Below are 13,006 nucleotides of genomic sequence, written 5' to 3' on the forward strand. Positions count from 1 at the left end.
CTACTCATACTCAAACTACCCAAGATGCAACGTAACGTGACGTCGCCGATCGTCATTTCCTGTCAAAACGGCAATTTCAAGCTAGCTACAACGAGGGTAGGTTCACTTCCTGTTTTCAAAACAAAAGCACCAATTGTATAGTAATGGCTTTCCCTATGATAAAAGGCAACGGGTATTTTATTTTGTGAAAATAACAGGAAGTGCGTTGCTCACTGCGGCTAGCTTTAGTAGCGCCGAATTCGTGGGAACAAAATTGTAAACAGCCGGTATTTTGTCAGGTTTTCAACACGTTGGGGATCTAAACGACTACTTTCTCTCCTGAAAATGTTTCAAATGTTGCTAAAGTTTACAGAGTTTAGAGCTTAAGGGAAATCAGCTTCAGGCCGGCTGATTTCGGCTCGGGCAGGAGCCAAATGCATTGTGGGTAAACGCTCTGCACACTGTCTGATCGAATGAGTATGCCGTTTGCAAGTATGTAGTAGGCGTTTTCGAACACAGCCTCGGTGTCACTTCTAACTTCTCCAAGAACAAAAAGCCCACAGGAACTAATCCCACAGTCACCAAAACCACTTTAACTGACTCACAGGATGTTTGAGATCATTTCGGAAGTTATTAAACCCACAAAAGGAACCGCATCGTGTCTAATCTACAAATTTCAGGAACAGATTCTCGACTGAAAGAAACAAAGTCTGTTTTTCTTTAACCCAGACTTTGACAGAAGTGATTTACATTGAGCTCCTGTGGGTTTTAAGATGTAGAAAAGGACTTTAGTCATTTACCACAGGGACTGTGGAGAGCTGGACTTTTATTCAACGGGCGCAGATGGACTGAAACATTTTTACCTGGAGTGAATCTAAATGAAGGTCTTTCGCATCATTAACTTTCTCTGAAGCTCACTGAGACTCGCCTGCTTTCAGGCAGAATGAATTCATTCTGTTAAATACTCAGAAATCTGAGGGATTTCTTACTTCGTCCACCAGCAGCACGGTCGTCTCCTTCCTGGGCGCTGGGTTGCTGAATCTCTTCTCCAGCAGCGCGGCGGCGTGGTCGGTCGTGGCTTTCTGACCAGTCATCTTCTGCAGGGACGACAACGCTCCGTTAGGGGTTCATCCAACACTTCGCTTCCACCTTTGGAGGAGCAGCGTGCCGCTCAGATTTATGCTGAATTTAAGCTACAAAATACACACAAAGTTCCCCAAAAGCAAGTTTGAAAAGGCCGTTTTTAAATCATCAGGTCTCTGATGTGTCCACGCAGAGCTCTAAAAGTCCGAACCTGGACCTTAAAGTGGACTCTGACATGTGAGGACTTGGATAGAAGCCTCTCAATTTAAAATAAAACCTGATAAAAAGTGACAGAACCATTTGTAAAGGTGGCGAGCAGCTCCCACCTGCAGGATCTGCACGTAGGCCTGATGTGGGTCCGTCATCTTCATCCCGTTTATCTCGATGAAGCTGAACGGGGGGACCTCGTCCATGTCGGCGGCGTGCTGCAGGCAGCGCATCACCTCGTGGACTGTGGCGGTCTTCCCCGTGCCCGGCACACCTGAGATGTACATGCACCTGAAAACACGACTGAGTCAGCACCGAAGCTTCATTTGCTCGACTGCGCCATCAAGTGCACGATAAATGTAAAGCAGCTGGTGATTGAAATCACCAGTTCGTACAGCTCAAGTCCTTTCAGCTCTCCCCAGTGTTAAGGTGTTAAACATTCATTTAAAGATACACTGTGTAATATATTAAGTCATTTATTAGCTCAAATCAACATACTCATTCATAAGTTAGTCCTCTATGGTGTAAAATTATCTCTGTCAACACTCTCACTTATCCTCCTGAGCGAAGAACAACTTGTCTGTATCTACATGAGCCGCTTTCGGACTGTAGGAACCTTTGGCAGTTCTAATAACCTTTTAATCCGCGGGGCCGTTTTCTCCCGTGTTCGGACATACAGGAACTCGGGGCTTTCTCCCTTAGTTCCTATAACTATTTAGCTCCTTTCATAGTTCTTATAGAACGAATCTGACGGAGGTGTGTGGTGGTCGGTAGCTACGCCCCACGTCATGCTATCACGGCTGAAATGTTTCATCATACCACACAGACACAACCGGCGGGTGTTTAATAAGTTAAACTTACACTGGTCTCATTTGTCTGCAGCGCTCTGCTCTCCATTCTTCCTTCATGAAATGAAAAATCGTCTCCACACTCTCTCTGTGAGCTCTTCCAGCCTCGATATTAGACGCCTGTTGTGATTGTCCATGATTAATATCACCATCATGCAGACCATGAACACGGTGGCCTCCCCGCTCTCCATGTTAGCTTCTTTGTGGTGTTTTTTCTACTTTTACCGGTTTTGTTTTGTTGTTGAATGTGGCGCTAAACGGCTAACGTAACACGTCGCTGACGCAGACGGCTGCGCGCGGCGCATCAGTCCCGACTCATGTGCGAATGCAGACTGAAACAGAAGGACAGTTATCAGAACGAAATTCGAGTAGGACAGTTCTGATAACTAAGTTCCTATAACTACTCTGTCCGAAAGCGGCTATAGTGTCCCTTTAAGCTCTGAAATGTTGCATCAAATAATCTTACTGTCAACATATCAGTACATCGACGGCCCCGTTTGCTGCATCGGCCTTATAAAGCCCATCGATCAAACACTAACTCGCACAGAACGGCAGCCCGAGGCGTCTCTGAGGTGGGATCAGTCTCACCCTCCCGTGCCGTCGATGATCTTGCTCTCCACAAAGCTGTAGATGTCCTGAAACTCCTGCTCCCTGCAGGGCAGAGACTCCGGCACCGAGGACACGTGCAGCCTGAGGAGGAGCGCAAACGTTTGTTACTGTGTGACAAGTTAGAAAAGAAAGACTTCAAACCGTTTAAACTGCAACAAGAAGCCGCACTGCATAAAACAGGCTGAAAGACTCGAGTCGCCCCATTAATCTGGTTTCTGTTCGCTACCACGACACGGCAGATGTGTAATAACAGGAAGTGTTTATCCGTTAGCTCAGACAGCTAACAGGAAGTGTTTATCCGTTAGCTCAGACAGCTAACAGGAAGTGTTTATCCGTTAGCTCCGGGAAGTGTTTATCCGTGAGCTCATGCAGCTAACAGGAAGTGTTTATCCGTGAGCTCATGCAGCTAACAGGAAGTGTTTATCCGTGAGCTCATGCAGCTAACAGGAAGTGTTTATCCGTGAGCTCAGGCAGCTAACAGGAAGTGTTTATCCGTTAGCTCAGGCAGCTAACAGGAAGTGTTTATCCGTTAGCTCAGGCAGCTAACAGGAAGTGTTTATCCGTTAGCTCAGGCAGCTAACAGGAAGTGTTTATCCGTTAGCTCAGGCAGCTAACAGGAAGTGTTTATCCGTTAGCTCAGGCAGCTAACAGGAAGTGTTTATCCGTTAGCTCAGGCAGCTAACAGGAAGTGTTTATCCGTTAGCTCAGGCAGCTAACAGGAAGTGTTTATCAGTTAGCCCGGGGAAGTGTTCATCCGTTAGCTCGGGGAAGTGTTCATCCGTTAGCTCGGGGAAGTGTTCATCCGTTAGCTCGGGGAAGTGTTCATCCGTTAGCTCGGGGAAGTGTTCATCCGTTAGCTCGGGGAAGTGTTCATCCGTTAGCTCGGGGAAGTGTTCATCCGTTAGCTCGGGGAAGTGTTCATCCGTTAGCTCGGGGAAGTGTTCATCCGTGAGCTCAGGCAGCTAACAGGAAGTGTTTATCCGTTAGCTCAGGCAGCTCACAGGAAGTGTTTATCCGTGAGCTCAGGCAGCTCACAGGAAGTATTCATCCGTTAGCTCAGGCAGCTAACAGGAAGTGTTTCTCCGTTAGCTCAGGGAAGTGTTTATTCGTTAGCTCAGGGAAGTGTTTATCCGTTAGCTCATGCAGCTAACAGGAAGTGTTCATCCGTTAGCTCATGCAGCTAACAGGAAGTGTTCATCCGTTAGCTCATGCAGCTAACAGGAAGTGTTTATCCGTTAGCTCATGCAGCTAACAGGAAGTGTTCATCCGTTACCTCATGCAGCTAACAGGAAGTGTTTATCCGTTAGCTCAGGGAAGTGTTTATCCGTTAGCTCAGGCAGCTAACAGGAAGTGTTTATCCGTTAGCCCGGGGAAGTGTTCATCCGTTAGCTCGGGGAAGTGTTCATCCGTTAGCTCGGGGAAGTGTTCATCCGTTAGCTCGGGGAAGTGTTCATCCGTTAGCTCGGGGAAGTGTTCATCCGTTAGCTCGGGGAAGTGTTCATCCGTTAGCTCGGGGAAGTGTTCATCCGTTAGCTCGGGGAAGTGTTCATCCGTTAGCTCGGGGAAGTGTTCATCCGTTAGCTCGGGGAAGTGTTCATCCGTTAGCTCGGGGAAGTGTTAATCCGTGAGCTCAGGCAGCTAACAGGAAGTGTTTATCCGTTAGCTCAGGCAGCTAACAGGAAGTGTTTCTCCGTTAGCTCAGGGAAGTGTTTATTCGTTAGCTCAGGGAAGTGTTTATCCGTTAGCTCAGGGAAGTGTTTATCCGTTAGCTCATGCAGCCAACAGGAAGTGTTTATCCGTTAGCTCATGCAGCTAACAGGAAGTGTTTATCCGTTAGCTCATGCAGCTAACAGGAAGTGTTTATCCGTTAGCTCATGCAGCTAACAGGAAGTGTTTATCCGTTAGCTCATGCAGCTAACAGGAAGTGTTCATCCGTTACCTCATGCAGCTAACAGGAAGTGTTTATCCGTTAGCTCAGGGAAGTGTTTTATCCGTTAGCTCAGGCAGCTAACAGGAAGTGTTTATCCGTTAGCTCATGCAGCTAACAGGAAGTGTTCATCCGTTACCTCATGCAGCTAACAGGAAGTGTTTATCCGTTAGCTCATGCAGCTAACAGGAAGTGTTCATCCGTTACCTCATGCAGCTAACAGGAAGTGTTTATCCGTTAGCCCGGGGAAGTGTTCATCCGTTAGCTCGGGGAAGTGTTCATCCGTTAGCTCGGGGAAGTGTTCATCCGTTAGCTCGGGGAAGTGTTCATCCGTTAGCTCGTGGGAAGTGTTCATCCGTTAGCTCGGGGAAGTGTTCATCCGTTAGCTCGGGGAAGTGTTCATCCGTTAGCTCGGGGAAGTGTTCATCCGTTAGCTCGGGGAAGTGTTCATCCGTTAGCTCGGGGAAGTGTTCATCCGTTAGCTCGGGGAAGTGTTCATCCGTTAGCTCGGGGAAGTGTTAATCTGTGAGCTCAGGCAGCTAACAGGAAGTGTTTATCCGTTAGCTCAGGCAGCTAACAGGAAGTGTTTCTCCGTTAGCTCAGGGAAGTGTTTATTCGTTAGCTCAGGGAAGTGTTTATCCGTTAGCTCAGGGAAGTGTTTATCCGTTAGCTCAGGGAAGTGTTTATCCGTTAGCTCATGCAGCTAACAGGAAGTGTTTATCCGTTAGCTCATGCAGCTAACAGGAAGTGTTTATCCGTTAGCTCATGCAGCTAACAGGAAGTGTTTATCCGTTAGCTCATGCAGCTAACAGGAAGTGTTTATCCGTTAGCTCATGCAGCTAACAGGAAGTGTTTATCCGTTAGCTCATGCAGCTAACAGGAAGTGTTTATCCGTTAGCTCATGCAGCTAACAGGAAGTGTTCATCCGTTACCTCATGCAGCTAACAGGAAGTGTTTATCCGTTAGCTCAGGGAAGTGTTTTATCCGTTAGCTCAGGCAGCTAACAGGAAGTGTTTATCCGTTAGCTCATGCAGCTAACAGGAAGTGTTCATCCGTTACCTCATGCAGCTAACAGGAAGTGTTTATCCGTTAGCTCAGGGAAGTGTTTATCCGTTAGCCCGGGGAAGTGTTCATCCGTTAGCTCGGGCAAGTGTTCATCCGTTAGCTCGGGGAAGTGTTCATCCGTTAGCTCGGGGAAGTGTTCATCCGTTAGCTCGGGGAAGTGTTCATCCGTTAGCTCGGGGAAGTGTTCATCCGTTAGCTCGGGGAAGTGTTCATCCGTTAGCTCGGGGAAGTGTTCATCCGTTAGCTCGGGGAAGTGTTCATCCGTTAGCTCGGGGAAGTGTTAATCCGTGAGCTCGGGGAAGTGTTAATCCGTGAGCTCAGGCAGCTAACAGGAAGTGTTTATCCGTTAGCTCAGGCAGCTAACAGGAAGTGTTTCTCCGTTAGCTCAGGGAAGTGTTTATTCGTTAGCTCAGGGAAGTGTTTATCCGTTAGCTCAGGGAAGTGTTTATCCGTTAGCTCATGCAGCTAACAGGAAGTGTTTATCCGTTAGCTCATGCAGCTAACAGGAAGTGTTTATCCGTTAGCTCATGCAGCTAACAGGAAGTGTTCATCCGTTACCTCATGCAGCTAACAGGAAGTGTTTATCCGTTAGCTCAGGGAAGTGTTTATCCGTTAGCTCAGGCAGCTAACAGGAAGTGTTTTATCCGTTAGCTCAGGCAGCTAACAGGAAGTTTTTATCCGTTAGCTCAGGCAGCTAACAGGAAGTGTTTATCCGTTAGCTCAGGCAGCTAACAGGAAGTTTTTATCCGTTAGCTCAGGCAGCTAACAGGAAGTTTTTATCCGTTAGCTCAGGCAGCTAACAGGAAGTGTTTATCCGTTAGCTCAGGCAGCTCACAGGAAGTGTTCATCCGTTAGCTCAGGCACCTAACAGGAAGTGTTTCTCCGTTAGCTCGGGGAAGTGTTTCTCCGTTAGCTCAGGCAGCTAACAGGAAGTGTTTCTCCGTTAGCTCGGGGAAGTGTTTCTCCGTTAGCTCAGGCAGCTAACAGGAAGTGTTTATCCGTTACCTCATGCGTCTAACAGGAAGTGTTTCTCCGTTAGCTCGGGGAAGTGTTTCTCCGTTAGCTCGGGGAAGTGTTTCTCTGTTAGCTCGGGGAAGTGTTTCTCCGTTAGCTCGGGGAAGTGTTTCTCCGTTAGCTCGGGGAAGTGTTTCTCCGTTAGCTCGGGGAAGTGTTTCTCCGTTAGCCGATATACAGCTGCCGATATACAGCTGCCGATATACAGCTGCCGATATACAGCTGCCGATATACAGCTGCCGATATACAGCTGCCGATATACAGCTGCCGATATACAGCTGCCGATATACAGCTGTCGATATACAGCTGCCGATATACAGCTGCCGATATACAGCTGCCGATAAACAGCTGGAGGTGAACAAATAGAATAAAAATCAGCCATTCGGTGGCCAGGGTGACATCACATGACGGATGATCGGGACTCGCCTGGTTCTGGCCTCCTCCAGCACGTTGGCGGGCTGTCGGGCCGGCAGCGACCTGCTGGGGATGCCGGGCGTGGCGTTCCGGGGCGTCCGCGGCGTGCCCGGCGCGCTCTGTCGGAACAGAAGAGACGAAGTGAGGAAACTACCAGACTTTTCCAGCCGGCGTCTCCATGGCGACCCTCACCTTCCTGCTCGGAGTCTTCCTCGGCGTCCTGGTGGAGAAGCGAGTTTTCTGCTTCGAACTCGGAGTGCGACACCCCGCTGCACGCCGGCTCCTCTTCGCCACCACCTCGTCGTCGCTATCCAGGCCTGCCTCCTCCTCCTCCTCCTCTTCCTCACCTTCATCCTCCTCCTCCTCGCTGCTGCTCTGCAGCTCCTTTTTGGAGGGAACGAACTCGTCCTCGTCGTCTCCGTCAGAGAACGCGTCCAGATGTCCGTCCAGCAGATTCCTGATGAGAAAAAGGCGGCAAACATCAGATTCTCAGTTCACAGTCAAACAAAAAGCTTCATTTTTCAAAACGAACACCAAGACAAAGGCGGAGATTTAAAGGCGGAGATTTAAAGGCGGAAATTTAAAGGCAAAGATTTAAAGGCGGAAATTTAAAGGCAAAGATTTAAAGGCAGAGATTTAAAGGCAGAGATTTAAAGGCAGAGACTCACAGCTGCTTCCGGATGCGAGACGACACCATCAGCGCAGACTTCCTCTTGGAGCTCCTCGGTGTGGCGGCGACCGGCAGAATCGGGGAGTTCTCGCCATCCACCTCGGCCCTGCGGAACAGCCCAGGTTGAATAATCTCTTCCTCTAAATGTTAAAGTTGTTTTTATCTTTTAGGAGGCAGCGCCTCTTAACCCATTTAGGCCTAAGACGCCTGGAAAAGAATGCCTGTAAAACCTATGGGCGATTTCAGAAAGACCCCCTAAAACCTGAAGTTTTACTGGAAATTCAGCAATTGTGTCAACGCCTACTAAATGATTGATTTCTCAGCCTCTGTAGCAGATAGAAACAAAATTCAAAAAGTATTTGAGAGCTTACACCTGTGGCTTTCTTTGGAAATTGAGTTTATTTACAGACACCTTCACAAAAATAGAAAATGTAAAAAGCAAAGTGCAGGAACAGCACTATTTTCTATAAAAAAAACAGTAATAAAATCAAATAAAATAAAAAGTAAAGTGCAGGAACAGCACTATTTTCTATAAAAAAAAAAACAGTAATAAAATAAAATAAAATAAAAAGTAAAGTGCAGGAACAGCACTATTTTCTATAAAAAAAAACGAAATAAAATAAAATAAAAAGTAAAGTGCAGGAACAGCACTATTTTCTATAAAAAAAAACGAAATAAAATAAAAAGTGCAGGAACAGCACTATTTTCTATTAAAAAAAAAAACAGTAATAAAATAAAATAAAATAAAAAGTAAAGTGCAGGAACAGCACTATTTTCTATTAAAAAAAACAGTAATAAAATAAAATAAAATGTAATTTTATATTTAAATTATTTATTAAAATTTTTTCTTATTATTATTATTATTATAAAAAATTATAATTTTATTTATTGAAATTATTAAAATTATTAATTTATTTAATTCCCTCTTATTAGAGTCCAGATGTGACTTCTCAATAAGCAGTGTAATGGAAATGTAATTCTTATATTCAGATGAGTCGAGCTGCAAGATGCCAACATATCTTGCTTTTTCTCAGCTGCACTTTAAGGAGGACAGAAGGGAATTGATGAAGTTATGGAGGAAAAGTAGATGCAACAATGTGCATTGTAACTCAGTGGTCAGAGCAGCTCTGTTCTACTGTGTTGTTCCCTCTTGCAAGATATTATAAAAGCATCTCATCTCTGTGGCTTCTTAAAGTTTCCAACCACAGCAGCAGCTTCAGCCGTCATCAGGAAAACAGACAGATGGAAACCATCAGCGCTCATCTGACAGCTGCAGAAAAACAGCAGCAGACCAACCAAATGTGTCAGAACCAGTCAGAGTGAGAGGTCGACCCCCAAGCTTCCTGTCGCTACAGAATCAGCTGTTTCGATTTAAAAAAAACATGGAAATGTTGAAAACAGACCAGCTGATGGCCTTTCTGTTCCATCTGCAACACTTCAACTGATTTACAAACAGAATCTCACATCCTGTCGAATGTGAGAGCAACAGAGGTTCAAACAACACAGCAAACACCATCCTCCCCTCCTTTCTAACTGAGGAAACTTTTCAGAGGTGAAACATCTTCAAGATCCAAAAAGAAGTCTAGTTTTCCTCATTTAAGATTTTTAACTGAGAATCTCCATCAATCTATTCTTCCTCTTCTTCCTCTCTCTGAGCCCAAAACATCAGGAAGTACAGAACCAAAGTCAGTTGTCCGGGGTCCATTAAAGGCTCCTAAATGTACAAGATCTCAAACATAAGTGGGCTCCAGGTGCAGTTTTGTGTTCTGTGAACTTTTTGATGCTCAAAATGATGACTCATCTTAAAATAACTCGACTTTTCCATCTTCTACCTCGAAATACAAACTCTTCCTTTAAATGTTAAAGTTGTTTTTATCTTTTAGGAGGCAGCGTCTCTTAAAGCTCATTCATAAAACTTCCTAAAAAGAGTTTAGCACGGATTTATTGGCCCCTGCGTCCTGCAGCTCCGACCCTAAACCGAGTCGGGTTCGTTTGTTTTTGGTGTCGGAACGAGATAGAAGCATCATGGTTTGTGTACTCACAGGACTCCCAGCGCCGGCTCCTTCGCGGGTTTGGGTTCCTTCTTTCTGGAGGGAGTGGTAGCTCTGTTTGGAGACACAGACATCATCTTATTAAATGAAATTAAAAGCATTCTTCATCTTTAAAACAGTCCCGTTAGCGTTTCCATCTGAACCCAGACTCCACCACTTTGTGCTACGGACTCAAACTCCCAGCAGCCTCTGCCTCTGTCCTCTGCTCTAAGTCTGATGTTTCCCCATTCTCCCCAGGTGCTGTGAACACAACCTCATGAGGCGTTCGCTGTCCGACTCACGTCTGCCCCAGGCTTCCGCAGTTTCTCCTCGGGGTGGCGCTCCTCCTCCTCGGCGTTTTAACGCCATCGGACGCCACGCCGGCCTCCGTCTCCTCGCCACGCTGCAGACTGAAGAGGTTTTTACTGGTTTCACACCAGTTCCCAGCAGCTCATTTTTGGCTTCAACACGTTAAAATCTAAACTATTAAGTTTTCACAGAAACTTCAAACAAGTTGAATTCCTCTGATAAACTCACTTGTGACAGTTTGTGGAATAAATCGTTAGTTTAGAGAGACTCTGAGACCTCCGCAGTCAGAATGAGGTTGTTCAGCTTTGGTTTCGTGTTTTTTTTTCCTCTTTTAAAAGCGATCAAACGCACGTTAACGTGATGCCGCAGCTCACGAGAAGCTGGTACGTAGGCCTGAAAATAAAATCAGATTTTTATCTCACTGTGTTCGAAACCGCATACTTCTCCTACTACTCATACTGACTTCCTGAGTTAGTAAGCGAGTTTGAGTAAGCAGAAGTTCCCGGATGCATACTAGATTCTCTGAAATGTTGGGTATGCATCATGAGGTTACTACTCATACTCAAACTACCCAAGATGCAACGTAACGTGACGTCGCCGATCGTCATTTCCTGTCAAAACGGCAGTTTCAAGCTAGCTACAACGAGGGTAGGTTCACTTCCTGTTTTCAAAACAAAAGCACCAATTGTATCCTAATGGCTTTCCCTATGATAAAAGGCAACGGGTATTTTATTTTGTGAAAATAACCGGAAGTGCGTTGCTCACTGCGGCTAGCTTTAGTAGCGCCGAATTCGTGGGAACAAAATTGTAAACAGCCGGTATTTTGTCAGGTTTTCAACACGTTGGGGATCTAAACGACTCCTTTCTCTCCTGAAAATGTTTCAAATGTTGCTAAAGTTTATAGAGTTTAGAGCTTAAGCGAAATCAGCTTCAGGCCGGCTGATTTCGGCTCGGGCAGGAGCGAAATGCATTGTGGGTAAACGCTCTGCATACTGTCTGATTTTAAGCTTTTAGCGTGTGATTTTGACCCGTTAGTTACAGTGCGGTGTCCTCTCACCTGCTGGAGTCGCCCCCGGCAGCGGACGGCGGACTGTCCGACGACATCAGGGCTGCAGCATCCTGAGGGGCGTGGCCTCTGTCGGCCCTTCTGAGGGGGGTGAGGCTGTGGGTGAGGGGCGGGCGGTGCGGCGGGGAGGACGACAGCCTGCGAGCCAGCGTCACCGCCGCCTGCAGCTCCTCCTCCAGCAGCTGGCTCAGGGCGTCCTCTCTGCTCAGCGACGGCTTCTCTGGACCTGACGGACGGACGCAGTTCATCAAACAGCTGCTTGCACATCTGGTTTAAATAATTAATTAATGTATAATAATTATAAAAAAATATAACTATAAAAAAAATATATAAAAATAAATAAAAATTAATTAATTTATAATAATTATAAAAAAATATATTAAAAATAAATATTAATTAATTAATTTATAATAATTATAAAAAATATATACAAAGTAAATAATAATTAATTAAAATAATTAATATTTACTGTCATGTGTTACTTGTTGGTAAATGTCTTGTCCTGTCTGGTGCTAACTAGCGGTTAGCATGTAACAGCGTAGCCTCTGTGGCTAACTAGCGGTTAGCATGTAGCAGCGTAGCCTCTGTGTTTCTGTGGCTAACTAGTGGTTAGCATGTAGAAGCGTAGCCTCTGTGTTTCTGTGGCTAACTAGCGGTTAGCATGTAGCAGCGTAGCCTCTGTGTTTCTGTGGCTAACTAGTGGTTAGCATGTAGAAGCGTAGCCTCTGTGTTTCTGTGGCTAACTAGCGGTTAGCATGTAGCAGCGTAGCCTCTGTGTTTCTGTGGCTAACTAGTGGTTAGCATGTAGAAGCGTAGCCTCTGTGTTTCTGTGGCTAACTAGCGGTTAGCATGTAGCAGCGTTGCCTCTGTGGCTAACTAGCGGTTTGTGTGTTTTAGAGCCTCCTGCTGCCACTCACTGCAGAGCTCCAGCTTCTTGCGGACGCCCGGCGTCCTGGCGGTCCGGTTCCTCCTCTTGGCGCTGAGACACTTGGAGGCCGACAGTTTGGCGGTGGAGTGCAGCAGCTCGGCCTCCGCCGCCACCTTCCCGGCGCTCGCGCTGCCTCTGCTGCATCTCACCTCCGCCGTGGCGGCCCTGCGCAAGACCGTGAGGTCCGGTGTGGGCAGGGCACGCCGAGGCGGGGCTCTGGAGGCGGGGGTGGCCGCCGGCGGGGAGCGGGGCGGCGATGGGGGCAGGGAGGGCCTGGGACGGGGTGGGGGCGAGGCGGCTTCAGCACCGGGCGCCACCTGATCCGAGTCCACCACCCTGAAGGTCTTCGAGTCCCAGGAGAGCTTCACGAACAGCGTTTCCTTATCGTCGGAGCCGGGGAACGGAGCGGCGGCGTCCAGGTGCTTCACCTGTGGAGCGAGAGGGGAGGAGCCTAAAGGGTCAACAGCCTCACGTTCGTTAATAACCGCCGTGACATCACACTTAAAGGGCAACACCTCGGACAGAAGGAACAATATCATGAATCTGGACTGTGACTCAGCAGTTTTTCAGAGGGAAGATGAAACAAGGATTTTAACCCTTTAAATGCCGGATTAATTATTTGGATTATTAATAATTTATTATAAAACATTCTGATTATATTCCAGATCGTAAATAGTAGGTGGATCATCGGTGGACGTGTCAAAGATTAGCAACAGAATTGATTTGAGCCTCTTCACCGACTACCTTTAAAACTTTGTAACTTATAAAACTGTAATGTCGGGATTTCATTTTGAAGAAAAGAATTGTTTAATTTTTAAACTATTTTTAAACCGAGGGGCAGAGGGTGTGCTCAGAGA

General features: G+C 46.6%; 1 protein-coding gene across 2 annotated transcripts in view; it reads right to left on the minus strand.

Moving 5' to 3' along the window:
- orc1 (origin recognition complex, subunit 1) overlaps positions 1-13,006 on the minus strand; it is a 29,641-nt gene that overhangs the window by 9,940 nt on the left and 6,695 nt on the right. The window contains exons 4-13 of one of the 2 annotated variants that reach the window (XM_075484498.1): positions 12,139-12,577; positions 11,213-11,447; positions 10,149-10,256; positions 9,859-9,921; positions 7,815-7,922; positions 7,339-7,603; positions 7,159-7,265; positions 2,706-2,807; positions 1,389-1,560; positions 969-1,076 (exon numbers count right to left, since the gene is read on the minus strand). In XM_075484498.1, the coding sequence (XP_075340613.1) occupies positions 969-1,076; positions 1,389-1,560; positions 2,706-2,807; positions 7,159-7,265; positions 7,339-7,603; positions 7,815-7,922; positions 9,859-9,921; positions 10,149-10,256; positions 11,213-11,447; positions 12,139-12,577 (1,707 nt within the window). The remainder of the gene's footprint in view (positions 1-968; positions 1,077-1,388; positions 1,561-2,705; positions 2,808-7,158; positions 7,266-7,338; positions 7,604-7,814; positions 7,923-9,858; positions 9,922-10,148; positions 10,257-11,212; positions 11,448-12,138; positions 12,578-13,006) is intronic. The other variant, XM_075484499.1, reaches the window with a different exon arrangement.

The sequence above is a fragment of the Odontesthes bonariensis genome, chromosome 15 (genome assembly GCF_027942865.1).
Source record: "Odontesthes bonariensis isolate fOdoBon6 chromosome 15, fOdoBon6.hap1, whole genome shotgun sequence".
Taxonomy (NCBI): domain Eukaryota; kingdom Metazoa; phylum Chordata; class Actinopteri; order Atheriniformes; family Atherinopsidae; genus Odontesthes; species Odontesthes bonariensis.